Source organism: Portunus trituberculatus, chromosome 6 (genome assembly GCF_017591435.1).
Source record: "Portunus trituberculatus isolate SZX2019 chromosome 6, ASM1759143v1, whole genome shotgun sequence".
NCBI lineage: Eukaryota > Metazoa > Arthropoda > Malacostraca > Decapoda > Portunidae > Portunus > Portunus trituberculatus.
The window spans coordinates 4218707-4246388 of record NC_059260.1 but is presented as its reverse complement, the minus strand read 5'-3'; the positions used below and the strand labels follow the sequence as shown (position 1 = coordinate 4246388).

The 27682-nt window shown below is 37.6% G+C and overlaps 2 protein-coding genes across 2 annotated transcripts in view; both read left to right on the top strand.

Annotated features, from left to right (window-relative positions):
* The window catches only part of LOC123517824, a 70160-nt gene extending 53455 nt beyond the window's left edge, over window positions 1-16705 (top strand). The window contains exons 3-14 of the mRNA XM_045278345.1: window positions 2006-2126; window positions 4627-4706; window positions 5504-5616; window positions 6221-6435; window positions 6864-6972; window positions 7383-7477; window positions 7760-7814; window positions 8241-8319; window positions 9105-9263; window positions 10104-10405; window positions 10892-10975; window positions 11622-16705. Of these exons, the coding sequence (XP_045134280.1) occupies window positions 2014-2126; window positions 4627-4706; window positions 5504-5616; window positions 6221-6435; window positions 6864-6972; window positions 7383-7477; window positions 7760-7814; window positions 8241-8319; window positions 9105-9263; window positions 10104-10405; window positions 10892-10975; window positions 11622-11759 (1542 nt within the window). The 5' untranslated portion in view covers window positions 2006-2013 and the 3' untranslated portion in view covers window positions 11760-16705. The remainder of the gene's footprint in view (window positions 1-2005; window positions 2127-4626; window positions 4707-5503; window positions 5617-6220; window positions 6436-6863; window positions 6973-7382; window positions 7478-7759; window positions 7815-8240; window positions 8320-9104; window positions 9264-10103; window positions 10406-10891; window positions 10976-11621) is intronic.
* A 2060-nt stretch (window positions 16706-18765) lies between these two features.
* On the top strand, window positions 18766-26969 carry LOC123517887. The gene is made up of 2 exons (XM_045278350.1): window positions 18766-19037; window positions 24636-26969. Exons 1-2 carry the CDS (start codon window positions 18818-18820, stop codon window positions 24767-24769), a joined length of 354 nt encoding a protein of 117 aa, XP_045134285.1. The 5' UTR covers window positions 18766-18817; the 3' UTR covers window positions 24770-26969.
* The last annotated feature ends 713 nt before the right edge of the window (window positions 26970-27682 follow it).

Genomic DNA, 27682 nt, shown 5'->3' with positions numbered 1-27682 from the left:
GTGGTAGTAATGGTAGTGTTAGTATTTGTAGTAGTAGTAGCAGTTGTTGTTTTTCTTGTTCTTGTTGTTTTATCGATAAGAATGTACAGTTTCATGTTTATTTAATTGACTCCAATTCTCTCTCTCTCTCTCTCTCTCTCTCTCTCTCTCTCTCTCTCTCTCTCTCTCTCTCTCTCTCTCTCTCTCTCTCTCTCATTTCCCTTTTTCCATAGAACACTTAAACATTGTAATCCTTTCCTGGAAGAGAGAGAGAGAGAGAGAGAGAGAGAGAGAGAGAGAGAGCACATTTATGGATAAAGATAATAGCTGGAAATTTTTTCTCTGTGTGTGTGTGTGTGTGTGTGTGTGTGTGTGTGTGTGTTTTGATGTTTGTCTCTTCTCTCAATAAGGAAGGTGGAAAAGATTGTATATATATTGATAAAAATAGATACGCTTGTTTTTTTTTTTGGCAATTTATTATTATTATTATTATTATTATTATTATTACTCTGGTTGGATTTTGCTTTTGTTTAGTTTATTACACTTTCCCTTTCTCTCTTTGTGTTCTCAATCTCTGGACGTTAAAATTAAAATAGGGAGAAGTAGATGGCCATATTTATATTACTATTTATCATTATTAACAAGTTTTTATCACTTTATTATTTTTAGAGGCTTAAGTTCATTTTTATATAGTTTGAGTTTTTCCTTATTATTTTTCGTATTCTCAATGTCTGAACGTCGAAATTAGAATAGGGAGAAGTAGATAGCCATGTTTATATTACTAGTTAACATTATCAAATTGTTGTTGTTTTTTTTACACTTATCATTATTTCTCGTGACTTGTTTATTGTGTATAGTTTACCACAGTATCCCCTTAAATGTTTTCGTTTTCTCAATGTCTGAACGTCACAACTAGAATAGAATTAGATTAAAGGTCTTTCTTTAGATTATTATTTATCATTCGTGTAAACAAAGGAAAAGAAAATGAAGCGAAATTTCTTCCATTATTAGCCAAAAACAAAATAAAATGACGAATTGGCAACGTATATTTGTGATGCTTTTTTCTTTTTTTTATATATTTTTTCCAGGTTTTATTTATTTCCTTGTAATATCGTGTTTTTTTTTATGTATCAACGTATATTTTCTTCAGTATCATTATTAACATTTTTTTCCAGTTTTGTCTGTTCTCTTGCTTTCATTTATTCTTTTTTTTTTCTATTTTGAATATCAACGTGTGTTTTATTACATTTTTTTCAGTTTTTATTTATGTTCTTCCATTCATTTATTATATTTATTGATTTCTTTTAGACATTTTTTTCATTTTTTCAGTTTTTCTTAGTTTTCTTTCTTTTTTTTTATTTATTTTATTTTTTTACCCAACAAAGTATATCTCTCCTCTTTTTCTTGATGTTCACTTGTTATTTTTTTTTCCATTTTTGATAACATTCTTTTTCCCATTTTTGTCCTTTGTTCACGTGTTCTGATGTTTCTTTTCTAGTTTTTGCTAGCAACACATTTCTTTTAGTTTCTCTCTCTCTCTCTCTCTCTCTCTCTCTCTCTCTCTCTCTCTCTCTCTCTCTCTCTCTCTATGTTCACGTGTTCTGGTGTTTCTTTTCCATTTTTTTTGATAACATATATATTTCTTTAGTTTTTTTTTTTTTTTTTTTTTTTTTTTTTAAAGCAGCAACCTGTAATTTTTTTTTTTTTTCTTTATCCTCACACATTTTGACTTTCTTTTTCCTAATTTTGATAACAACACACATATTTCTTTAGTTTTTCTTTGCTTTGCTTCTTTCCTTTTTTTTTTTTTCTTTTTTATATTCACGTATTCTGAGATAAAGTAAAAACGTTTAATTCTTTTTTTTTTTTTTTTTTTTCTTTATCCTCACATGTTCTGAATTTCCTTTAACATGTCTTTCGCTTTTCTTCATGTTCTAATTTTCAAAGCAACATCATATATATATATTTTTTTTCCTTTAATTTCTTTCCTTTGTGTTGTGACGTTGTTTTTCTTGTGTGTTTGCAGTGCAGGAGATGCTTCAAGTAACCAGGGAGTGTTCGTCTGGGGATGCTGCAGCTGCCCATCTCCTGACCCTTGGGAAGTTCTGCCTCTTCGCAACAGAACTACAACAATGCTACAACAACGAGTAAGTCTGCGTGTCTGTGTGTGTGTGTGTGTGTCTGTTTACTAGTATTGCTACGTTCTTGTTATTAATGTGTTTGTTTTATATTTATTTTGCGTGTATTGATTTATTTTAGTTATTTTCTTTTTTAATATGTGTGTGTATGTCTGTTTAGCTAAGGTTGCTGCTGTTGGTGTTATTTATTTTATTTATTTATTTGAGTTTGTGTGTGTGTGTTTGTTTATCTTTTTTTCATTTCTTTTTTTTAATCTGTTTCTGTCTATTTATTTTTTTTATTCATTGCTTCTTTGTTTAATCTTGATCTTGTGCTTCATTTTTACCAAGTGATGTTTGTTTTCTTTTCTTTTCTTTGTGCGTGTGTGTTTATTTGTGTGTTTGTGTTGTTTTCATGCTGTTGTTTTTTCTATTTTTCATTTGTCTCGTGTTTTTTGGGGCTTTTTTATTTTTCTTTCTTTCTTTATAATTTTTAACTACTTGTGTTTTTTTCGCTATATTTTTTCCGTTTGTTTTAATCTGCTCTTTATCTTTTCTTCTTCCTGTTTTTGGCTCTCTCTCTCTCTCTCTCTCTCTCTCTCTCTCTCTCTCTCTCTCTCTCTCTCTCTCTCTCTCTCTCTCCTGTATTTTCTCTTCTTATCAACACAAATATTTTTCTTCATTCCATCCTTGCCCTCCTCCTCCTCCTCCTCCTCCTCCTCCTCCTCCTCCTCCTCCTCCTCCTCCTCCTCCTCACTCACATAACACCCTCCACGTAAACAAAATGAAAGCACAAACAAACAAACAATAAGATTAAAAACACCACTCATAACAACAACCAAACCCTCAAAAAATGAAAAAATAAACTAAAATTAATAAAGCAAGAAAAATAAAGCAAATAAACGTACTAAATATTAAACTTTATATACCACATCCCTTGATCCCTCCATCCCCGTTTTCCCGCCAGATTTGCAGTGAGGGGGTAGGAGGAGGAGGGGGGCAGCGTTCGTCAGGGGGGGGCACCCAAGCCTGGATCAAAGCTTTACGTTCAAAAATGCCCGGGTAATCAAACTTTAATTCTCTCTCTCTCTCTCTCTCTCTCTCTCTCTCTCTCTCTCTCTCTCTCTCTCTCTCTCTCTCTCGTGGGTTATTGTTATTTTGGACTAATGCGGGTTTTTCTTTCCGTTTTCTTTCTTTTTTTTCATTGATTCGGTGGATTTAGTGTCTTTTGTTTGTTAATTTGTTACTAATGCGGATATCTTCTTTTTTACGTAATATCATTTTTTTTTTTTTCAACTAACGCGGATTTTTTTTTTTTTTTTCCTTTTCACTTACCTAGTTTTTATTTTTTTTCTTAGTTTTAAAGCTAACTCATTCCTTTTTATTTCATTTTTACTTATTTATGCATTTTTTTCTTCATTTTGACAACTAGTGCAAATTTTCTTGTCTATTTTATTTTATTATACAATTTTTTTTTCTATCACGAATGCGAGTCTTAATTCATTCAATGGCCTCACTTTCCTTCAATCTCAGCTTCAGTGTTCGTTATTAACATCTTCAATACAATGACGCGTTCTTTTTTATTTTTATTTTTTCCATTCTGTTTACCATTTATTGATTTTATTCAGCTTCAGAAACCTTTGTAGGGGATTAAAATAGTGAAGACTCTGGCCATTAACTTTCTGACCTCCTTAGACCTTTCCTAATATTAATAAAATGGTCTAATCGTACACAAATCTCAAGGTAAAAATGCGTCTCAGTACTGAAGGTGTTAAGGTTATTACCAGTACAATCTATTTATTCTTTATTTATCCTCACATTTTCACGTATTTAATTGGTGGTGGTGTCAGTGTGGTAACCTCGGTGGGGGTTGTCGGTATGGTTGGCAACAATGCATCCACTAATACGTAGGGGATAAAATTGTGTCTTTTTATCCACGCACATTCACTGGGCTGGTCATTTACGTCTTTCACTAATATTTAAACTCTAGCGCAGATTTTTTTTTTTTTTTTTTTATAATAGGAAGGGAGTAATATTAGTAACACACCTCTTACTAATTGGAAAAAAAAATAACTAATAAAAAAATAAAAGAAAATGGTCTTCTCTTGCCTTCCTTGCAACGGGAAAGGAATTAACAACTAATGGAAGTATTTAATAACACACTAAAAATATTAATAATAATGAATAAATAAATAAATGGATAAATAAACTTGTATATGCTAATGTGAACATGATCACTGTACAAACATATAAATAAACAAATAGATAATAATAAATAGGTAATAAATAGTGAATGAACAAATAGATAAATAAACTCTTGTATTTAATTACGAAAAAACTTGTCACAATACAAATAAAACCAAAAAAAATAGTGACCATATAAATAAAAATACTAGAAATATAAGTAAATAAACCAAAAAGAGTAGAAAATAAAGAAAAAAAAACAATAAAACAATAAAAGCATGTAAATCCTCCTTTATTTCTCATATTTAATCTTTTTTTTTCTTTTCTTTTTTCTGTTCATCTGTAGGACACCACGGCCAGCCCTCCTCTCCAAACTCTCAGAGAAGACATGTGGAGAGAAGAAGAGAATTGAGAGGAACATGTCAAGTGAGTCAGAGAGAGAGAGAGAGAGAGAGACTATACTATTCTAGATTGCTGTTAAATTAATATAGGACGCCTGGTTAAGTTAAGTTAGGTTAGAGAGAGAGAGAGAGAGAGAGACTACACTATTCTAGATCACTCTGTTAAATTAGGTTAGGGTGAGAGAGAGAGACAGCCAGACAGACAGACAAACAAACAGACACTCGCTCTATTAAATGCTTATAGAATGAAGTTAGACCAAGCTAGGGTGTGTTTAGTGTTTTCCAGGATGTGTGAAGATACTAAGGTGTCATGGAGGGTGTGTTGGTTAGGTAAAGTGGAGAGTGTGCTAAGAGTGTCTAGGGTGAACTAATATATCCTTAGAGTGTGCCCAGGTTAGATTAAGTGAAGTTAGGTTAAGAAAATAAAAAAAATAAAAACATGGGTATAAATGATTTTAGCGAACCACTTAGGTACTTTTCAATTCAAGAACCACAAACCACGCAAGGAATTTTTATATTTTTGCCGTTAAGTCACATTAAGTTAGGGAGATTAGGTTAAGGTCAGTTAGGTCAAGTTAGGTTAGGTCAATTTAAGTTCAGTTGGGTCAAGTTAAATTAGGATAGGTTAAGGTCAGTTGCGTCAAAGTTAGATTAGGTCAGGTTAGGTTAGGTTAAGGTCAATTGGGTCAAGTTAATCAAAAGTTGGGATAGATCAGATTAAGTTAAGTTAGGTCAAGTTGAGTTCAGCTGGATCAAGTTTGATTAAGTTAGGTCAGGTCAAGTCAGGTCAGGGGTCACCAAATACTTCCCTCCTTCCCTCAGAGTCCTCGCCGAACTGTGAGGTCTTCTTGGGGGGTTCCTGCAATCCCACCACCTGGAGGCAGAAGGTGGCCATCCCCATGCTGAAGGACCACGGGATATCCTTCTATAATCCTGTGAGTGCATCTTGTATCCTTCACTCCTTCCTGTCTATCTCTTCCTTGTGTCCTCTCCTTTCTTTTATCCCTCTGTTTCCTTTCCTTTTCTCTTCTACAGTCCTTCACTCATTTCTGTATCTCTATCTCTTCCTTTTGTCCTTTCTTTTCCTCTTTTCTTCTACAATCCTATAAGTGCATCCTACATCCTTCACTGCTTCCTCTCTCTCTCTCTCTCTCTCTCTCTCTCTCTCTCTCTCTCTCTCTCTCTCTCTCTCTCTCTCTCTCTCTCTCTCTCGTGTCATTTCCTTTCTCCTCTCTCTTATAATCTTTCTTCTCTGTTTCTCTGTCTTTCCTTCCTTCTTTCCTCTTCTGTAATCCACATCCCTCATACATCACCCCTTCACCCCCCATACACCCTAATTTTTCACCCCTTTCTCTCATCCCCATCACTCTCATTAACCCTCACATCCACATCACCTATTTTTCACCCCTCACACACCCACATCACCCTTTTTTACATCCTCACCACCACCTCACACACCCACATCAACTGTTTTTCACCCCTCACACACCTCCACCACCTTCCCCTCACCACCTGACACCCTGCCCTCCACCCCTGCAGCAAGTGACACACTGGGAGGAGGCCCTGGTGGAGCTCGAGTACCAGGCCAAGCAGAACGCGTCGGTGGTGTTCATCGTGCTGGACCGCAACACCAGGAATGTGGCGTCCATGGTGGAGGCAGCGTACATGGCCGGCTGCAGGAGGAAGCTGGTGGTGGTTATGGACTCCTACACCGGCCCAGGGCAGCTAATTAATGGAGAGCCAATTTCTGAGAGGTTTGTAATTTGATTTTGGTATTTGATTTGATTTTTTTTCTTCTTCTTATTTATTTATTTATTTATTTATTTTATTTATTTTTTTTTTTTTTTATTTATTTTTTTATGCTGGAAGAGGGAGTGAATGGGTAGAGAGAGGAACAGGGAGAGGAGGGTAAAGAGAGGGAGAAGGAGAGAGGAGTAGAGATAGGGAGGAGAGGAGGGTAAAGAGAGAGAGAGAGAGAATGACAAAAGGAGAAAAAATTAGAAAAAAAAAGAAGAGAGAAAACAGAGAGAGAGAGAGAGAGAGAGAGAGAGAGAGAGAGAGAGAGAGAGAAAGAAAGGAAAAAGAGAAAAAGATGACAAGAAAAAAATGAGAAAAAAGAAAAGAGAGAAAAACAGAGAGAGAGAGAGAGAGAGAGTGTTGCATGACTTGTTGTTGCCTGCAGGGAGTACCAGGACCTGATGAGTGGCTTCAACACAGTGAGGGACCTGGTGGAGAGGCAAGAGATCCCGGTGTTTGGCGAGATCACCCATGCACTCAACTGTACTGCCAAGGTAACAGCCAACTCACCTCACCTCTCCTAATGTGACCTATTCTGGCACCTCTTGACCTTACCTCATATGGCCTACCTTGATATAATGTGACCTGACTTTTGTGTCTTATTCCTTACTTGACCTAGCCTAACCTAATCTTACTCTGGTTTAATGTAATTTGACCTTATCTTATCTTATCTTATCTTATCTTATCTTATCTTACCTCACCTCACTTTACATAACCTCACCTCACCCAACTTAACCCAACCTAACCTAACCCCCTTCACCTGAACCACAAAACTCCCCATTATTTACCATTATCACTATCACTATATCAAACCACCACCACCACCACCATTAAAAATCACATATACTTCCCATCTATACATAAAATCAAACTAACATTCCTTTTTTCTCTGTGTTTTCCTCAGATTCTCCGGGAAAACATTTACCCTCAGGATCTGGGAACTGAGGACCACGTCAAGCCAGTGAAGTGTCCGTATCTACAGCTGGGAGACAAACTAATGTACGTGTGTGTGTGTGTGTGTGTGTGTTTACTGAGTCTATTCCTTTCATCTGCCAGTGTCTTTTTATCACTCTTTAGAAGATTTCACAATGTATTCTTATCATTTCTCTCTCTCTCTCTCTCTCTCTCTCTCTCTCTCTCTCTCTCTCTCTCTCTCTCTCTCTCTCTCTCTCTCTCTCTCTCTCTCTCTCTCTCTCTCTCACTTTTGTCATTATTGTTATTTGTTTGTGTGTTATCAATGAATTAACTAAAACTTCTCCCGTTTTCTTTCTCTCTTTACAGAAAACTTCACGACGCATTCATCAACGGCAACTCAGAACAGATTCCTTTGTCTGAGGTGAGTTTGAAATGGAAATAGAGAGAGAGAGAGAGAGAGAGAAAATAGTGTAATATAAGGAAAAGAAATGTGATGTCTTCAACTAGAATGGCTTTGAGGTGCAGGATTTTGTTGATATTAAAGAATTTAGTGTTATATAAGGGAAAAAAAACTGTGATGTCTTAAATGAAAATGGCTTTGAGGTTCAGGAATTTGATTTGTTGATGTTTAGGAAAGTTAGTGAAATATAAGAAAAAATATATCTTGGCTTGAAATAAAATGGCTTTGAGTTTTGAGATTTGTTGATATTAAGAAAAGTATTGAATATAAGAAAAAAGTTATCTTGATCTGTAATGGCTTTGTGATATGTGAAGTTGCTGATGTTTATGATGTTTTCTCTTTTTGTGTCTCACCATGATCGTTTCCCTTTTTCCCTCGTCTCACCAGGCCCGTGTGGCGTACAAAATGGTAACCAACAAGGAACTCACCACTGAGGAGCTGCAGGCCATCGTTGCTGCCAAGAAAGGTGAGCTGGCAACCCTCGCTGACAATTATTACAGGCATTATTACATTTTCAAGACATTTTCAACCTTCACCCATAGATTCACCATTAAAACACCCCTTCACTACCACTTCACTACTACTACCATTCAAAACACCCATTCATACTTTACAAACACCCCTAGACTTTTACCATTTCACTAACCCCACAATTCACCATTCAAACACTCTTAAATTCTTTACAAACACCACAACACTACCACTTCACTGACCCACAATTAAGATTCACCATTTTCACATCCAGTCCTACTTTACAAACATCCTTACAGTTCACCATTTATTTCATTACCTTACACTCCCTTTGCCAGCCTTTCTGAACTTCCAAAACCCACATCTAAAGCTATTTTCATCTTTTACACTCTTTTCCAGTCTCTCTGAACTTCTAAAACCCACATCTAAACCTATTTTTATCCTTTATACTCTCTTTGTCAGGCTTTCTGATCTTCCAAAACCCACATCTAAACCTATTTTCATCCCTTACACTTAAACTTATTTTCTTTCATCCTTCACACTCTCTTTGCCAGCTTCTGAATTTCTAAAACCCACATCTAAGCCTATTTTTCATTCCTTGCACTCTCTTTTCCACCCTCTCTGAACTTTTCAAAACCGACATCTAAACCTATTTTTCATTCCTTCCACTCTCTTTTTCATCCTCACAATTCACTGACACCCACATCTCAACCTATTTTTCATTCCTTACACTCTATTTTTCAATCTCACAATTCACTGACCCACAATTCCCTGCACCAGGAGTGGACATGCAGGAGTTGAATGGCACTGAACTCCCACTCAATGAAATCTCCCTATCATTTGATGAGTTCTGCTGCATTGTGGCTGAGTTCAAGAACCCACACCTGGAGAGCAAGCGTCTGTGGGATATCCTGAGTCACTCCTTGCAGCGAGTTATTGGTGAGTCAGGCCTGCAGGAGTTATTGAGTGCTTAACCCCTTCAGTACTATGATGCATTTTTCATATTCACTCTACTTACTATTTGGTGATTTTGTACAGCTTTAGAAACTCATATGGGGGATTAAAATAGTGAAGACTGACCTTTAGTTGTCTGCCCTCCATAGACTCTTGCTAATGCCAATAAAATAGTCTAATTGTACACAGAAATGGTAAGAATGTTTCCCGGGACTGAAGGGGTTAATTGTTACTAAGTGTGTGTGTGTGTTATTGCATATTTTATTGCTTTTTACAGTGTCTGGGAAGTTACTGTGGGTTTTTCAAGAGTGTGATAGTTTTATTTATTTATTTATTTATTTTTTCTTATTTTTAAGGTAGTGTTAAGGTTCTGTTTTGAGGTTCTTGTTGGTTTTAAGATTCTGTTTTAAGGATTCTGTTGGTTTTGAAGGTGGTATAAAGGTTCTGTTGTGCTATTTTAAGGGTGTTTGAGTGTTTATTAGGGTTTTGAAGGGTGTATTAGGGCTCTATTGGAGTTTCTAAGTGTGTGTCTCATTGCTAGTGGAAGTTGTTGGAGTTTACAAGGGAGTTTTAAAGATTTCTGGATTTTTAAGGGTGTATTTGTGTTTATTGGGGTTTTCAAGGGTGTATTGGGGTTTTAAAGGTGTAGAGATTCAGTGAAGTTTTTGAGGGTGTAATATGATTCACTTTGAGGGTTTTCAAGGGTATATCAAGGTGTGGTTGGGGTTCTGAAGGGTGTAGGAAGGATCTGTTACCCATCTTACCCATCACAAACACACTAACACACCAACAAACATTCTAACACTCCCTTCGCTCCCTCTGCAGGTTGGGCACTCCCCCGGCGTCCCCTACGACCCATTAGCGGCAGCAGCGGCAGCGGTGGCGGTGGCGGGGGTGGTGGTGGGGGCCGGGACATCTACCTTGGGGGCACCACGGGGGGGAGGGTGACCTGGCGTGAGGACATAGCCATCCCAATCCTCCTCAAACACAACCTCACCTATTTCAACCCAACGTCCGCCTCCTGCTCAGGCCGGCTGCTGCCCATGGAGGCCGTCTTGATGGAGCACTCCCGGGTGTTGCTCTTCGTCATCACCGACACCAGCAGAGGGGTGTCCGCCATGGCCCTGGTGAGTGAGGGGAGGGTGGTATTTATATTTATTTTTTTATTATTATTATTATTATTTTTTTTTTTTTTTTTTTTTTTTTTTTTTTTTTTCTTTTTTTTTTTTTTTTTTTCTTCTTAATTTTTTTTGTTTATTCATTATATTTTATTTATTATTCTTATTTTCTTTTTTCTTTTTTATTCATTGATTTCTTTTTACATTCGTTTATTTACCTATTTACTTGTTTATTCATTTAGGTTTTATTTATTTTCAACAGTCAATTTTTTTTTTTTTGGTCAATAATAGGAAGATTGATGAAAGAAGCTACCTCTCTCTCTCTCTCTCTCTCTCTCTCTCTCTCTCTCTCTCTCTCTCTCTCTCTCTCTCTCTCTCTCTCTCTCTCTCTCTCTCTCTCTCTCTCTCTCTCTCTCTCTCTCTCTCTCTCTCTCTGTACAATAACAAGAAGTGCAGTGTTTTGTTCAGCGTTTAATTTTGTCTCGTCCCCGGCAGGCGTCTCACTACATAGGGCTGGGCTGCAATGTTGTGCTGTGTGTGCAGATGCTGACTGAGGACTCCCTGGTGGATGGAGAACAGGTGAGGCAGAGACTAATCCTGTGTTCTTTGCTGCTCTTCCTTTATTCTTACCCAGACATTTCAAGAATTGCCACACTATATACACAGACTACCAGGAACTTTAAACAAAAAAATTTACACCTTTTATGCCTCTAACTTTTACCTATCAATCTCCTATAATAGAAGAGGAAGTAGGGAGAGTCTTCAACAAAAAACGGCACTTTCTGTTTATGCCTCTACCTCTTAACCATCCCTCTCCCATAATAAAAGGAGGAAAAAGAGAAAGAAAGAAGTAGAGAGAGACTGTAACAAAAAAAATACACCTTCTTTTATGCCTTTAACTCTTATATATCCTTCTCCCATAAAAAAAATGAAAAAAAGATGAAAAAAAGAAGGAAGTAAGGAGATTATTTAAAAAAAAACTACACTTTCTTTTATGCCATTAAATATTACCACCCCTCTCCCATAAAAAAAAAGGAGAAAAAAAGAGGAAAAAAGGAAAGAAGTAAGGAGAGACTTTAACAAAATAGCTACACTTTTTTTTTTATGCCTTTAACTCTTAATCATCTCTCTCCCATGAAAAGAAAGGAAAAAAAGAAAGACATAGGGAAAGTTTTTAAATCCTACATCTTCCCACCTTAACTCTGACATCCTTCTCCCACACCAGCTCTCCAGACAGGCTCTCAAGGACTACAATCGCGGCAGGAGTTACCTCACAGACCAGGCTAGCAAGGACGGCATTCCGGTCTTCTCCGACATCCAGGAGGCTGTGGAGTGTGCAGTAAGCAAGGCCCAGGCGAGATAGTGGCCACAGGAACCCATGGCAGGGAGCAGAGAGGCCCGAGGAAGGGAGACTGTGGCCCCAGGAACACACAGGAGGTAGCAGAGAGGCATCAAGTGTGTCAGCCCAGGGGAGGAAGCAGAGGAGTTATGAGGCAGAGGGTCAGGAATTTGAAGGAAGAAAATAGGGAGATAACAAGAATTTCAACCCTAGAAGCTCTTAGAAGGAAGCAGAGAAGCACAAAAAAGTAAGGCAGTGGTTGTATTAATCTCTATAAAGAAGCAGCAGTGTAACAAGTGGAGTAATGTGGATAAAATTTGTAGAAGGAAGCTTAGAGAGAGAGAGATAACAAGTGGAATTTCAGCATAGAAGGAAGAAGAGAAGCACAAAAAAGTAAGACAGTGGTTGTAATAATCTGTAGAAGGAAGCAATACCAAAACAAGTGAAGCAAAGTGGATAAACCTCATAAAAAGAGCAGAGAGACTTAAACAAACAGAACACTGACCACATTAACCCATAAAAGGAAGGAAAAAAATCATCAAAATCAAAGGAACCATAGAGGCATGAAAGAACGCCTACATTTACCCATAGAAGCAGAGAGGAACCCAAAAAACCCTGCAAGTTGTCCTAGGCTGCCTCTCACTAGCATCCCTGCCTGACCCCACCCCTGCCTGCCTGCCTGCTCAAATTAAACAAGGTACCAAGTTGCCTCTATTGCAGCTTTTGTGTATTAATCTTTCTCGTTGACGACTAAGAGAGTTTCCAGTGTCAAGAAAGTGTTTATTTATTTCGCTTGTGGTGGTGGTGGAGTGAATGAGGGACCGGAAGGGGTAAAGACAGGTGTAGTTTAAGTCCCCCTCTTATAATAAAGTTTTCCCTCATACTCATACCATAGACACCTGATTTCTCTCTCTCTATAAGACAGTTGAACAAAATGAGAGGGAGAAAGAGAGCAAGAGTGAGAAAATAAGACATCACACACACGTACACACTCACACGCACATGCACACACATACGTAAGAGCAGCCTGTCGGAAAAAAAAGGAGCAGCTGTTTTTTATCTTGTTCAGGAATGAAAGAAAACGAATTTAAAGGCAGCGAAAATTAAAAAAAGAAATCAAGTGCAGTTATTAAGGAGAGAAAATGAGGAAAAATAAACAAGAGGAAGTGAATGGACCTCAGTTTTTGGCATTTACTTTCTCATAGGTAACCCTTGAAAAATGTTAAGGAAATGGGAGATATGTGGGAGAAATGTACAATGAATGAGCTGAGGGAGACAGAGTGAACTTTTGTTGTTGTTTATTTAGATTGTAAATAATAAAAAAAGGGTCCAGTGATGAGTAAGAAAACAGGGAAAAATGGAAATGTGTGTGGTTGTAAAAGGTTTGTGTTTGGCATGGAAAGAAAATGATGATGAGGAAGAGAGAGAAAATGGGATTAAGCTTTGAGTGAAGGGAGAATATGATAGCGTTCATCTTCATCCACGTGTTTTGCTGGAAAGGAATAAGGTGAAGAACAAGAAACATCGGAATGAAAAAGAAATGCAAGATGAGAAAGAAGAAAAAGAAGAGAAGAGAAATGAAAAAAAAACAAGAGACGAGAGAAACAAAGTTGTGAAGCTAGGAAAGGCAAAGATAGGAAACAACAGAGATTGATAACACTGGAAAGAAATAATGAAGGAATATGAAGCGACAAAAACAGAGAAGATAGAAAGATGAAGACTGCATTGTCAAGTAACACAAACCGATACAAAAGTAAAAGACCGAGATAGATGACAGAAAGAAACGGTGTGTGTTGATTACCAGTGTTTATGAAACCTTTAAGATATCAGGCAGGTGATGGCCGACACTCTTTTTGTTTGATGTTTTTTGTTCAATGTTATGGCTGGGCCCTTCTGAGGCAGCCATATAAGGGATGATATCTCAGGTTTATGGTTGAATTAATTAGTCTCTCACGGCATGACTGAGGGGAAACCAAACTATTATTGTTGTTGTTATTGTTGTTATTATCATTATTATTATTGATTTTTTTTTTTTTTAGCAATTTTTTTTATTGTGTTGATTTGTTTATTATTGATTGCATCTAAATTGTCCTCCATTTTTTATTAATTATTTTTGTTTTGTTTATTATTGTATGTAAGGGTGAAAATTAAGTAGTGATTTAGTTATTTATGATTATCATTATTATACTCCATTCTTTAAACATAATTTGCTAAAAACATTATTATTATTATTATTATTATTATTATTATTATTATTATTATTATTATTATTATTATTATCACTGTTATTATTACTATGACTATTATCACAATCATTATGAAGCCTTCCCCTGTGCCATGCCGTGCCGAGTCTGGCTAGGGCGAGTTTTAGTACAATATCTGGTGGCAGGAAATCTCATTGTGTTGGATTGCAGCCGGTAGTAGGACGTAGTAGACTTAACTCTTAAACCTTTCTTCAGACAGACACACAGACCGACAAAGATGAGAGGCGCGCGCACTTCTCACTTCTGTTTTATTATTTTTCCGCTTTTTTTATTTACTTTTTTTTTTTCTCATCATTGTTCTCACTCTAGGTTGTATGTATGTATGTATGTGTGCGCGTCACTTTTCACATTCCTGTTGTAAAAGTGTTGTTACATTAATAATATTGACCGTCTTTTACCGCTGTTTGTCCGCTATTTGTATCTTAATAAGAGCTGGGAGGGTATACAACATACATAATACATCTACTACTACTATTATTATTATTATCATTATTATTATTATTATTATCTTATTTCATTTACTACTACTATACATGGCAGCTTTGATCATTGTTATTTTTATTCCATTCATTTGGCTTATATTGTTTGTTTATTTTTTTATGCTCTCACAATCATGCAGACTCAATGCTCCCAGCTGACTGAAGGTGGTGGTGGTTAAGATGATGGTCCAGGCGAGCAGTGGCAGGAATACACTTTCAGTCCTTTAATCTTCTCCCTTTCAACCCCGTAACCTCCCCACCCATCTCTTTTTACAATCTTCCATCACTAGACATTTAATGTAACTCACTTTTGTACTGTTTACCTCACTAGTACAAGAGGTAACCAATATTCTCACAAATTCACTCTTTTTCATCTCTTTGGCTAACTCCGGGAATATAAGTCTACTTTATGTTTTCTCCTTTATATCGCCTTATTATAAAGAGGAAAAAGACTTATTAATGGGCCTTCTTAAACAAGTCTACTCGTGTTAGAAGGCTATAGTTAAAGTCACACTGGTTGATAAGAGTATTTACGGCTTTAATGACACGTTAACAAGATTTCTACATTAACAACTGAAGATAAAAATTTATTTGAAACCCGAATAATTTACCTGATGTCTTTGAAATAACCGTGGTGAAAAGCAAAGCCTTTTTTTATTATTACAAATCTTAAGAAAAATCGCGCGCTCTTTTTTTCCCGCCAGATGTCTTTGTTGTCATGCCTCGCCGCTGCCATCACCACCATCACCACCTCGCCTTGTATCTGACGCCTCGGTAAATGGAACGAGGGAATAACTGTAACTTAAATAATCTCTTTTTCTTCTTCTTCTTCTTCTTCTTCTGTTCCTATTTCGTATTAACATTATTACTTTTCATCGGTCTTGACTCGATCTTTTCTTTGAGTACGAAAAGATCAAGATCGAATTATTTTCTTTCCTATGCAACACATCAATGACAAAACAATGAGCTAATTTATCTTTTTTTTTTATCACGATGTTTTGATGCAGAAAGTAATCATTTGGGCAAAAGTTTGAAACGGTACACTGAGCATTGTTATTTCTATTAGTTCCATATTGTAACCCTCACTTTTCATCTATGTAGCTCGAACACGTAAGGGAAATGTAATAGAAATTTCTTTTTATTTTTATTTATTTTTTTTCCTTAGTTGATTTTGAAATGCCTTGTTGCGATTTAAGCTTGCAGACTGAGAAAAAAAAATATGTATTAAGCATTTATGTATTTATATATCACTCAGTCTGAAGAAAGTAAAGAAAACTGTAGATTTGAAATATATATCTTACCATTCAGTATAAGAAAAATAATTAAGAAATATCTATAAAGAACGTACGTACCATCCATTCTATATAAAAAAATGTAAACCAGTAAAACAAAATCGAATCAAAATAAACTAATAGAAAAAATAAAAAATACCACTTCAACAAGGACAATAAATGGAATCAATAAAAATGTATAAAAGAAAATGCCATCAAGTTGAAAAATAAGGGAACGAAAGCAAATTAAAACAGACTTAGCAATAACAACAATAACACTTTCCCAGCATCAATCCTCTCCATTCTACGTTCTGGTGAGTCTCAATAGAATCCAACACCACTAAACAGTATTGTATTCCCTGTTGGTGTTATAAGAGGTGGTGGTGACGTTTGTTGGTGTACTTTGTGTGTTTACTGTAGAGTGAAAGATGGTGGGATAATATATTGGAATAATATTTGATGAATTTGTTTTATTGTGATGATTAAAGGGAAGTACTTTTAATGACACTCGTAAATTTAAAGTAAAGAAATGTGGATTGTAATTTTTTTTTTTTTTATTCGTTCAAAAAAAATTGGGGGGATATTTGTAAAAGTGGAAGAATATATTATGAAAAATGGAAGTGAAAAAAGATGGTAATAAGAAAATGAAAATAACTAATCCCTTTTTCTTTTTATCTTTTTTTTTTAAGATGTAAAAATCGCACTTCTCGTTTGTATGTTTTTGGTTTATTATTTTCATTTGCCTTTATTTGTTTATTTGTATGTGTGCGTATGTATTACGTGTATAATAGGTCTTTGTCGTCTTCTTCTTCTTCTTCTTCTTCTTCTTCTTCTTCTTAGTCTCCTTACTGTACCGTCTATTTGTTGCATTCGTTTCTACACCTTATTCTGTATTGTATATACTATTATGATAATGTATTATAGATTATTTTTACAAGAACTCTAACTCACAGTCACACAAGCCTTTCCTTCAACCTTAGTGTGTGTGTGTGTGTGTGTGTGTGTGTGTGTGTGTGTGTGTGTGTGTGTGAAAATGTTATTCACCACGGTCGTCTGCTGGTTACCCAGCCAACCTTTCCCCTACGGAAAGAGCTCAGAGCCCGTAGTGACCGATCTTCGGGTATGATTGAGACCACATCACACACATCACCTGAGTGTGTGTGTGTGTGTGTGTGTCGAACAAATGAAAGAATGAGTGAAACTACAGGTTTTTAAGATATTTTCTATTATTAATCTTTTTTTTTTATTATTGTTCTAGGGACAGATTAACAAGACATCCACATTATAAGTTGGATAAACAGTCTTCAGAACTCTCCTAATCATCTCTGTGGCTTTTGAAAACAATCGTGGTGACAAAGCAAAGCGTTTATAAATACAGACATTTTTTTTCTCTTCTCGCTTTCCTTTGTTCTGATAAACAAAACTTCCACATTACGAGTATAAACAGAATAAACAATCTTGAAAACTCTGCTAATCATCTATGTGGCCTTTGAATACAGTCGTGGTGAGAGAGCAAAACGTTTTTAAACACAGGCCTTTCTTTTCTCGTTTCCCGCTTCCCTTCCTTTGTTCTCCAGTGTTCCCGCGGCGGCAGTCAGTACGCCCGGTGAAATCGCCCGTCCTCTTATCAGCAACAGTCTTCAAGGTCACACAGGCGGGTCTTCTTCAGTGGGAATATAGATTTTTTTTTTCTTGGCGTGGTCTTCTTTGTGGCTTTTCATTTTATTAGAAGTCATGAGTAAAATATTTTCCATCGTTTAAACATACAACATCTCATCTATACCTATGTCTTTTATTTCAGAGATGAGGTAAGTGAGGCTAATGGATAACGGAAGTGCATAGGCTGTGGGCTGTGGGCTATGGGCTGTGCTGTAAGCTGTGAGCTGTGGGATGTGCTGTGAGCTGCGGGCAGTGGATTGTGGGCTGTGTTGTTACTGTTGTAGGCTGTGGGATGTGCTGTGGGCAGTGGGCAGTGAGTTGTGGAATGTGAACCGTGGGATGTGGGTTGTGGGTTGTAGCCTACTGTGGGGTTGTGGGCTGTGCTGTGGGTTGTGGATTGTGGGCTATGTTTGAAAAGTTTAATTTTATCTTATTTATCTGTTTTAATCTAAGAGAGATGCTATGGTAGGTAAGCCAACAAACATTTTGTAGAAGGAAGAAAAAAGTACATTGAGGCACCAGTATACCAAAAACCGTAATACTATCAATAGAAAAAGAGGAGCAAGAAAAGATGAAGGAAAAATATATATAAAAAAAAAAATAAAAAGAATAGAGAAACAGAAGAAAGATAGGAAGAGAAGGCGGAATACGAGAAGGGATAGAAAGGAAATGATAGACGAGTACGTGGTAAACAGAAATAAGGAGAGTGAGTGACTTGTGAATGTGTATGTTTTATTAATCCCTTTAGCGCAAATTGACCCACACGGGATATTTCATTCGGCATGTAATTTGGGGTCACGTGGTACAATACTTTGATGGCGTAGACGGCGTGGGTAAGTTTCAGCCATCAGCCAATCAGAATCTCTGACTCATATTACACACACACACACACTCTCTCTCTCTCTCTCTCTCTCTCTCTCTCAAACAAAACGGAGTGGGGTCGAGTTACTCCCATCTTCCTTCCCGCCCCAAACGTCCGTAACAATGGAGGTGGATGTATAAAAAGTTGGTAGCACACAACCAGATATTTGTATTTTAACGTGTTATGGATGTTAATCGTGAAATGTGAAAACAAATGAGTGAAACATGATGGTGAAATAAGGGTTTAGCCCGGCATCCCCGGAACTATGTAAAGCACATGCGAGACTTTTTTGCCCACTATAGGTAACTAAAGTAATTATATGTTTGATGGAAACAAAGGCTTAGTGACCTGCAACTTTTATCGTGTGTGTGTGTGTGTGTGTGTGTGTGTGTGTGTGTGTGTGTGTGTGTGTGTGTGTGTGTGTGTGTGTGTCCCCTCAAAGGCATATGTATATCATAAAAATGGTGATATTTTCTGTGATTACCTGCATTATATTTGTTTAAAGCGAAGGTTTATGGTGCATTTATGATGGTGTTTTGAGATCAATATGGCCCTGACTAATGTCATGTCCCTTCTTTTCAGTTTCCTGCTTCTGGTTTGTACAGCAAAAGAGCCACGAGCAGCAAGTGGGTGGCACCAAATGTTTATGCTTGGCAGCGACCTTGAGCTCAATAATGACACCATCGAAGAAACCTGTGATGATGACGTACTGGATCCCGATATCTTCCTTCACCTCCTGGATGATGACCTTGCTCCCATAGCCTCAAGTAAGCAGACACAATGCATTAAAACTAATGTTTTAGAGGTTCCATTGTGGCACTTTCCTAATATACTTCCTAATATTTTCTAATATCCTCCAGCTCTCCTCGTTTCTCGGCTCCCCCTAAACAGCTTCACGCAGCTGATTTTTTTGACGTCACATATATGAAGCCACGCGATTGGTCAGCAAAGGAAAGTGAAAGAAAAAGATAATAAATGGAAGAAATGTGATTAAAACAGGAGGTAGAAAGAAAAATGGATAACGAATAAAGGAATAGGAGGCGTGAATTTACAGTTACATCAGCAGGTAATTTCCGCTTGAAACTGTTATTTTCTAGTAGATTCTGACCTGTTTTGAAGGAATCTGCACTCCATTTCCGTCGCAAATCTGAACTTTATTATTATTTATTATTATTATTATTATTATTATTATTATTATTATTATCATTATTATTATCCCTTTCCCTCCTTACGAATCGTCGCCACCGGTTTTCACCTCTGGCTACGCAACCCTATTTTAATTTATATTGTTAACCCAAACTAACTTAACTAACCCAAACTAACCTAACCTAACATAACCTAGTTGAGGCGAAACGCACCACTGATACGTCTTCTTTAGAACAAAATTAACTTTATCTAACCTAGCTAAACTGATCTAACCAAAGCAAACTAGCCTAACTTGACTGTAGTAACGCTGAAAAATTAATATGAAGTCGTTACCATATTTCTATTAATAAAATCTTCCATAAACTGATTTAAATTGAGTTACAGCTTGCATTTCTCCACAAACTGCTCTGATTGGCTAGATGTATTATGTATTATTTTTATTGTTCATTGGCTGCATGCTCAAACAAAAGACCTAATCACCGTCTTTGATTTCACGGCTGTGCAAATAATGTGACAATATGCACACACACAAAACAGCATTCCTCAGTGCCCGGCTATCCATCACAGGGGTTAGTGTCACTCCCTCTCTCTAAAAACTGGTACTAAAAAAAAAAAAATTGTTATCAATGTTATAAACCAGGGGTATTCAATTAAAAGTCACTGAGGTCCAGTTCTTAAAATTTCCCCCAAGTAAAAGGTCCGAACGGAAGTCCAGCTTGTGTCTTATAGCCGTTCCCTATGTCGACATTTTCATATGGATTCAACAGTATTTATTGTCTATTTTCAATGCAGGAAATGTTTAACAGAGTGCACAGCTAGCTCTTTTGCCCTAAATAAAAGTAGTCCCAGGCAAATAAATTTAAGGCCTTTATTTCAGATTAAAGAAAACAGAAATCTCAGAATAAAATAAATTGCGAGCAGAGCCAAAAAACCCGTTTTTCTCTCAAATTAATGAGGTCCCAGCCTAAAGAATTAAAGGCCTACACTTCAAGTCACCCGGCCGCAGATTGGTCACGGGTCCGGACAGAACCATCGCTCGGTCCGGATCCGGACCGGGGTCCGCCATTTGGTGATGCCTGTTATAAACCATTTGCGACAGGTATGACTGAGCTCAAATCACTCAGAATAAAGAAGCTCTATAAGATGAGAAGGGTAACAAAAGCCATGTTAATGTTGGTGTAAGAGTAGAATACCATAGGAGGAAATGTGAATTAAGATATGATGATGAATAAAGGAAAAGTATGAAATGATATAAAACAGCCGATAAAAAAAAAATTATAACGGATATGGGAATAGGATAACGAATAAGAGAATAGGAAAAAATGGTAATGAGGATAATGAATATAGGGGAATAAGAGGAAATGGTAAGGAGAATATGGCAACGAATAAGGAGATAGGAGGAAATGGTAATAAAACAGCAGATAGAAAAATGGATAACGAATAAGGGAATAGGGGAAATGAAATGATAATGATAAGGAATAAGGGAAGTGAAAATATGATGATGAATAAAGAGGGAATTGGAATAAAATAGGAAATGAAGGAAAACAAGAGAAAGAGAGATGAATGAGAAAAAAATAAGAGATAGAAAGAACAAAGGAATAATAAATGAAGGAAGCACTTTTATGTCGCAAGATGGCATGTTTTTTTTTTTTTTTTCTTACATTCATACAGACAACTTGAAAAAGGGCAAAGGGATAATAATTGGAGGAAGTACAGTACTTTTACGGCATCAAATGGCGTTTTTTTTTTTTTCAGGTAACTTTTGCAATGCGAGATGGCAATTGTTTTTCTTTTTTCACGTGTTTGATCACTTTTGTGTCTCGAAACAGCACACACCATATATTTATTTTATTTTATTTGTTTATTTATTTTTTGTGCTTGCTTGCTTGTTGGTTTGATCACTTTGCGTTTTTTTTTTTTTTTTTTTTTTTTTTTTTGTGTGTGTGATCACTTTTATGTTGCAAGACAGCACCATGAGAGTAGTATTGCATTGCTCAAGGTGTTGGATACCATCGGCTTATGTGCAGTAAAAGGTTATTTAAGACATTCATTCAAATTTTTGCAAATCTTTCTCTCCATTGGAATGAATCCAAATAATTATACAAAATATTTCCTTCACCCTCATACATCATCTTAAACTTCTGTTTCACTTTTCGCCAGTAATTTTCCACATGATTTATGCATGTGTCCGTGTTAGGATCAACAAAATTGACAGAATAGTTGACTTTGTGGTGGATGTAGGGTGGCTAGACATTAATTGTTGCAATACTATTGTATGATGCCCACCCATCAGTATGAATTATGCAGCCAGGACGGACATATTGTTGAAATATGGGCAGCAGTGTAACTGCCTGTCTGGCACAAATACAAGGAAGCCTTCCTGGGTAGAAAGGCAAACTCGCCTCTCAGGAACAAGATGATGACCTCTGTTATATTTCTGTCTGGCCACGACAGATTCGTCCAGTTCCACGATAACATTATTACCACCTATCATGATTGTGTTTTCCATCAAGTGATGAGAACACACTCTCTAAAATACTGGTACCATTGTACTATAGTATTTTTGTTAACTCAATGAAATCTTCACATGTTTTATTTTAGTGATTCTAGGCTCAAAAGAAAGCCAGTTGGAGAAGTTTTGATAAAAGTAACTTAGACTTTTCCCAGAAAGATTCAGAGCGAATAGATATTTGGTAACCCTTGTGAGATGGGCGCCCTCATACCACTGTTTTGTACACCAATCTTAACTAAAGTCAACTCCCTAGCATTAATAGTGCAGTTCAGAGCAGTGTGCTGGATGCAATTTCGTTGCTTAAGGAAGGTGTAAGACACTTTTTCATCCTGAGTGATATCAGTGATAAACTGAAAACTTATCATGAGACCTGTGAGAGAGTCAGAGACAGACCAATAAATAAACCAGCGACCGGAGTGGTGTGGGCATGTGTGTGTAGGCCTACAGTGTGAATCAATGTGAGAGAGAGAGAGAGAGAGAGAGAGAGAGAGAGAGAGAGTGTGTGTGTGTGTGTGTGTGTGTGTGTGTGTGTGTGTTATTGAATGAAACCTGACAGTGCTAAAATGGGGGAATTCCCTGAGGAGCCACATCACAAAACTGCATTTAGATTTGGAAGACTGTTGTTGCTCTGGCCTTCGGTCACTCCAACCCTCAACCCTGGTCACTTCAGTCTTCCACCCCAGTCATTCTGGCCTCCTACACTGGTCCCTCCGGCCTCCTCGTTTACTTATGGAACTACGAAAAACACTGTTTAAACAACATTGGTGAAAAGTAACCTTCTTTGCTGTAACAGTGTTTATTTTTAGCTGTTGTCAACATGCATTAAACTTCTCACGCACCACTAAGTTTAATAAGTTTTTTTTTTTTCCCAATACCAATACTGCTGGCAAATATTGAAATATTTTTTTCTAACTAACAACGTATTCTGGGCAATGACAAAGTTACCAATTCATTATTTTTTGTAAAACTTTAGCCCCTCTTTAACTCACCAACCACTAACAGCTAAGCCATTAAACAAAACACTACGGGAATGTTTAAAACACAGATAAAGTGGTTAAACGAAAGAGGTTAATGCATCATACTACAAAGAGGCGGTGACAACTGAGGTGCTCTCAGTCACTGGTACAAGCACATCTGACGGCGCAGTGAAGTCATTCCCATCACGCTTTACATTATCACACAGGAACCGTAGTACAGATTTGATTGATTTGATAAGTTTATTGTTGAAAAAAAAAAAGTACAACAAAGGAGATGGGAGGAGCCTGCCACCCATCCCCCAAACAAATTGCTGTGGACTGGCCCTGCTTGACTGCACAAAGGAGTTCATCGTGAGTAATTGGTACACAAGTATCATCAAGTAAAGAAACATTGCACTGCAGGCTGGCCAGTCTGTGAGGTCTGTGGCGAGCAAGGGCATCTCTGTGGGAGGCAGGGAGCCCAGCCAATGCCAAGGCACTGGTCCAAGTATTCAGTAAGTCCTGTGCTACACTGGCAGGGTCAGGGACAGTGGCAGCTTTCCTACCTTTACCCTGGATGCGGTTGACATGGGTACAGTTGCCTCGTTTATTTATTCATTATTTATTTATTTATTTATTTATTTATTTTAAATAAGTAAAGAAAATAAACAAATCATTTAACTAATAGACGTCCACACTGTTTACGTTTCTATCTTCCCTTTCTCCTATTTCTTCTCCCTTCCTTTTATTTATTTTACTCTCTCTCTCTCCTTTTCTATCCTCCTTCCTCTCTCTCTCTCTCTCTCTCTCTCTCTCTCTCTCTCTCTCTCTCTCTCTCTCTCTCTCTCTCTCTCTCTCGACGCAATCCCACAGTTTTTTAAGTTCCCCACAAACCATATGGTGATAATCCATCAGAGAATTAACAGAACCACAGGTTGAGTGTTGCCAGTGTCTACACCATCGCATTGTAGTACATGATGCTTGCTGCCTTGGTCGTATTTTGGCAGAGCAAGCAGCACGTGGGAAGGAAGCCATGCTGAAACTGATATTATGTAGCTTTTTACTCTAACATGGCTGCTTTTCATACTCCTTCCGGCTATCTTGTGTTTCGAGACCAAAACAACCGCAGGGCTACAATTGTTGTAAATAGTCGGTGTGTTTTTTTCCTTCATTGTGGTCTATTGTTATTTCCTTATTTCTGTATATTAATGGAATTGTATGCATACATTTTTCATATTTCTATTTACTTTGACAATATAGAAAAAAGAAAAAGAACACCCACAGTCATATACGTACGCACAGCCAGGGGGCCAGAGTGACCTGGGTGGAATGTGGGGAGAGGCCGGAGTGACCAGGGCCAGAAGAATTAGGGGCTGGAATGACTTGTTTCCAAGTATTATGATTTATTTTTTATTCATTTATTTGAAGAGAATGGGCGAACAGACCCATGTTGTGCTGTGAGGCTACCCTTTAAAAAGCTGCAGTGTTTGGTTTGGTGTCATTTCTAAAGGGACAAGTGTTGTGATATAATTGGCATTTAACTTCTGATCCATTTAGAAAAACCTCAGAATCCTTTGATTAAGGAGAATGACCAAACAGACTCACGCTGTATTGAGGGAACATTATTGTTGGCTGCCCTTATTGTGGGAACACATTCTTCTTACCATACTTGCCCATGCTTACCTCCTCAAGGCTCCACATTCACTCAGATCATTCACTCACTTGTTCATTCTTACAACTTCTGTTCACAGGGTCAATGACCAGGGTGCGGCCACAGGAGATGCCACAAGAGGACAGGAACAGCGAAGAGGATGTGAAAGACCCTGTGCGACCTCGTAAGAAGACCAAGGGAGCCAAGACAACTGTAACAAAACGGAGATGGTAAAAGGACGACATCACATATGCTCCTCTTCTGCCTTTCAGCCATCCCTTGTCCCCTTACATCCCCTCGCCTTTTGAATACTTCCAGGACATGTTTACTCTGGACCTATTAGAGGATATTATCTTCCAAGCAAATCTATATGCATGACAGAAGAATGCCAACACCACCTTCCATACTGGTAAAAATGAGTTAATGGTCTTCATTGGCATTGTGCTGTACATGGGGCTCTTACAGTTGCCATCAAAAGAGGATTACTGGTCAGCCTACCCAAGGGTGGCGCAAGTGGCTGAAGCAATGTCCTCCAAGTGTTTCCACCTCATTGGAACAACGAGAACGTCGATAGTTCCACAGACAAGTTCTACGAGACCCTTCCCATCTACACTTCCCTGACCAGGCAGTTCCTCAAAGTGAAAGCCACCAACCCCCGTAGTCTGTCAATGACGTCATGGAACTGGATCTGGGAACCTAAGGCAGTACACACAATCAAAGTCAGACAAATTGGGATACAAACTGTTCTGCCGGGCAAGCACTGATGGATTCATCAATGATATACTTATGTAGCAGGGAGAGACAACTTTTTCAAGCATCCACATGCAGCTCACTCAGAAAGAGGCGGAACTTCAGGTCAGCACGAAGACCATCATTGTGCTGGCGAAGACACTGAAGAAGCACTCTCAAGTAGCCATCTATGCAGACAACTACTTCACAAGCATAGAACTGGTGGAGTACCTCAAGCACAAGCTGGAACTCTGGTATGTGGGGACGGCAAGAGTGAACCGTGTTGGTTGTGCTCCTCTGATGTCCACCAAGGAGATGGACAAGAAGGCAGTTCCTCGTGGCAAGTATGACTACTACTCCAGCAACGGATCTTTGCCCTGCGTTGGAAAGACGACGAGATTGTTACGCTCCTGTCTTCTGATGTAGGCTTCCAGCCAGTCCAGAATGTGAAGAGGTACAACCACAATGCCAAGAAGAAGGTTGATGTTCCTTGCCCCCAAGTCATAAAGCAGTACAATGGCAAGATGGGGACATTGAGAAGTCAGGCATGCTGAGTCACCTTTACAAGACCTCCATGCATGCCAGGAGGTGGTACTTGCAGCTGTTTGGGTATGCCTTGGACCTCTGCGTTTGTAATGCCTGGGTGCTTTACAAGTGTGACTGCAAAGTCCTGGAGGAGAAGCCCATGGCTCGCAATTTTTTCGTCTGAACATTATCCATTTCGCCTGTTGTCATAAGGCCATGATGAGCAGGGTCACGAGGGCGTGATCTAAGAAGGTCATGCTAGTTCCTCACTTGGGCCAGAGGGCACAGCTCCCACCCATTCAGAGTCGCTATGACACCTCCAAGCCACACATTCCAACCTTCGCCATTAACTGCCAGACCTTGCAAGCACTGCTCCACCAAGACTGACGTCCACCGTTCCAGCTGGATGTGTGACGCCTGACAGATCGCTCTCTGTTTGTCAGACATCCGAAACTGCATCAAGGCATTCCACTTCCTTCCTGGTGATGCTGACCACCCACTGTCAATTTAAGTAATAGTCATATTTTTTTCATTACTAGTAAATATGGTATATACACTTCATTGGTACAAATTTAGACAAATAAAAAAAAAAAAAAAATTGTGGTATATTTCAATGACCCACAGGCCTATATCAGGCGAAACAGCCCAGAAGGGATTATTACGGATTCCGCTATACTAGGCGAGCAGCCCACGCAGCTAGGCCACTTCATTGACCAACCATTGCACTGAGTGGCCTGAATGAAAAAAAAAAGATAAATAAATAAGATAAAAATTAAATAAATAAAGATAAAAAGAATGAGTAAAAGTCTTAGAAATACATTTAGTTTACTGTCCCGAGAGGAATGTTTGGTATCCACAGTTCTATGAGTGTCCACTGAAGGGTTGAACTTGCAAATTTTGAATATGAGTAAAGTAAATCGTGTAAGTTTATTTTTTTTACTCACGAAATTAATTATAGAAAGTAAATTCATCAACAAATTAAAGAAACTTGAGATGAATGAGCTAGATCAATAAAATAAAAAATGACTAATCCTTTTCTTATAAATTTGCCTGACAGAAAATATATCAGTTGAAAAATAAAAGAAAATAAATGAATAGATAAACAAGAAAATAAATAAATGAGTAAAATAGAAATAATCAAGAGTATCCATTTCTAATCTTTCGCAATGATGTTAGTGTGTGTGTGTGTGTGTGTGTGTGTGTGTGTGTGTGTGTGTGTGTGTGTGTGTTCAAGGCATCCAAAAGCAGGGAGATAAGAGAAAGAAAAAGATAATGAAGAAAGAGAGATGATAAGATTATTTGCTCATTTATATATGTAGAGAGAGAGAGAGAGAGAGAGAGAGAGAGAGAGAGAGAGAGAGATTGAATAAATATAAAAAAATAAATATTCTACAGGAAAACGCTCAACTAAAATAAACACAAAATAAAAATGGAAGAAAAAAACTCAGATAAGGTCAAACAAATATACAGATTGACCTGACATAACAAAAAAAAATAAATAAAATAAATAAATAAATAAACCACATTAATGAATACGAACAAGTCTTTTCTACAATTAACCCTTAAAAACAACAACCAGAAAAAAAAAAAACAAAGATAATGACCTAAAATTGACCTGTGAAACAAGCCATATTGACTGTGACCTCACCTAACCTCTAACACGACGAAGCGAAGCGAAACACGACACGAACGGGGGCGAAACATTTCAAAACGGGAAAAAGACATAAAAATGGGGCAAACTGAACGAAACGCACGCCCGGAGGTATTTCTGGGACCACATTGAAATAGAGGACGAGTGAAATAAGCGAAGGAGAAATGATATAATCGTTTTTTCAGCTTTAGATCAATAGATGCCTGTCTACGTGACGAAGGCAAGGAGGTAAATGGCACGCC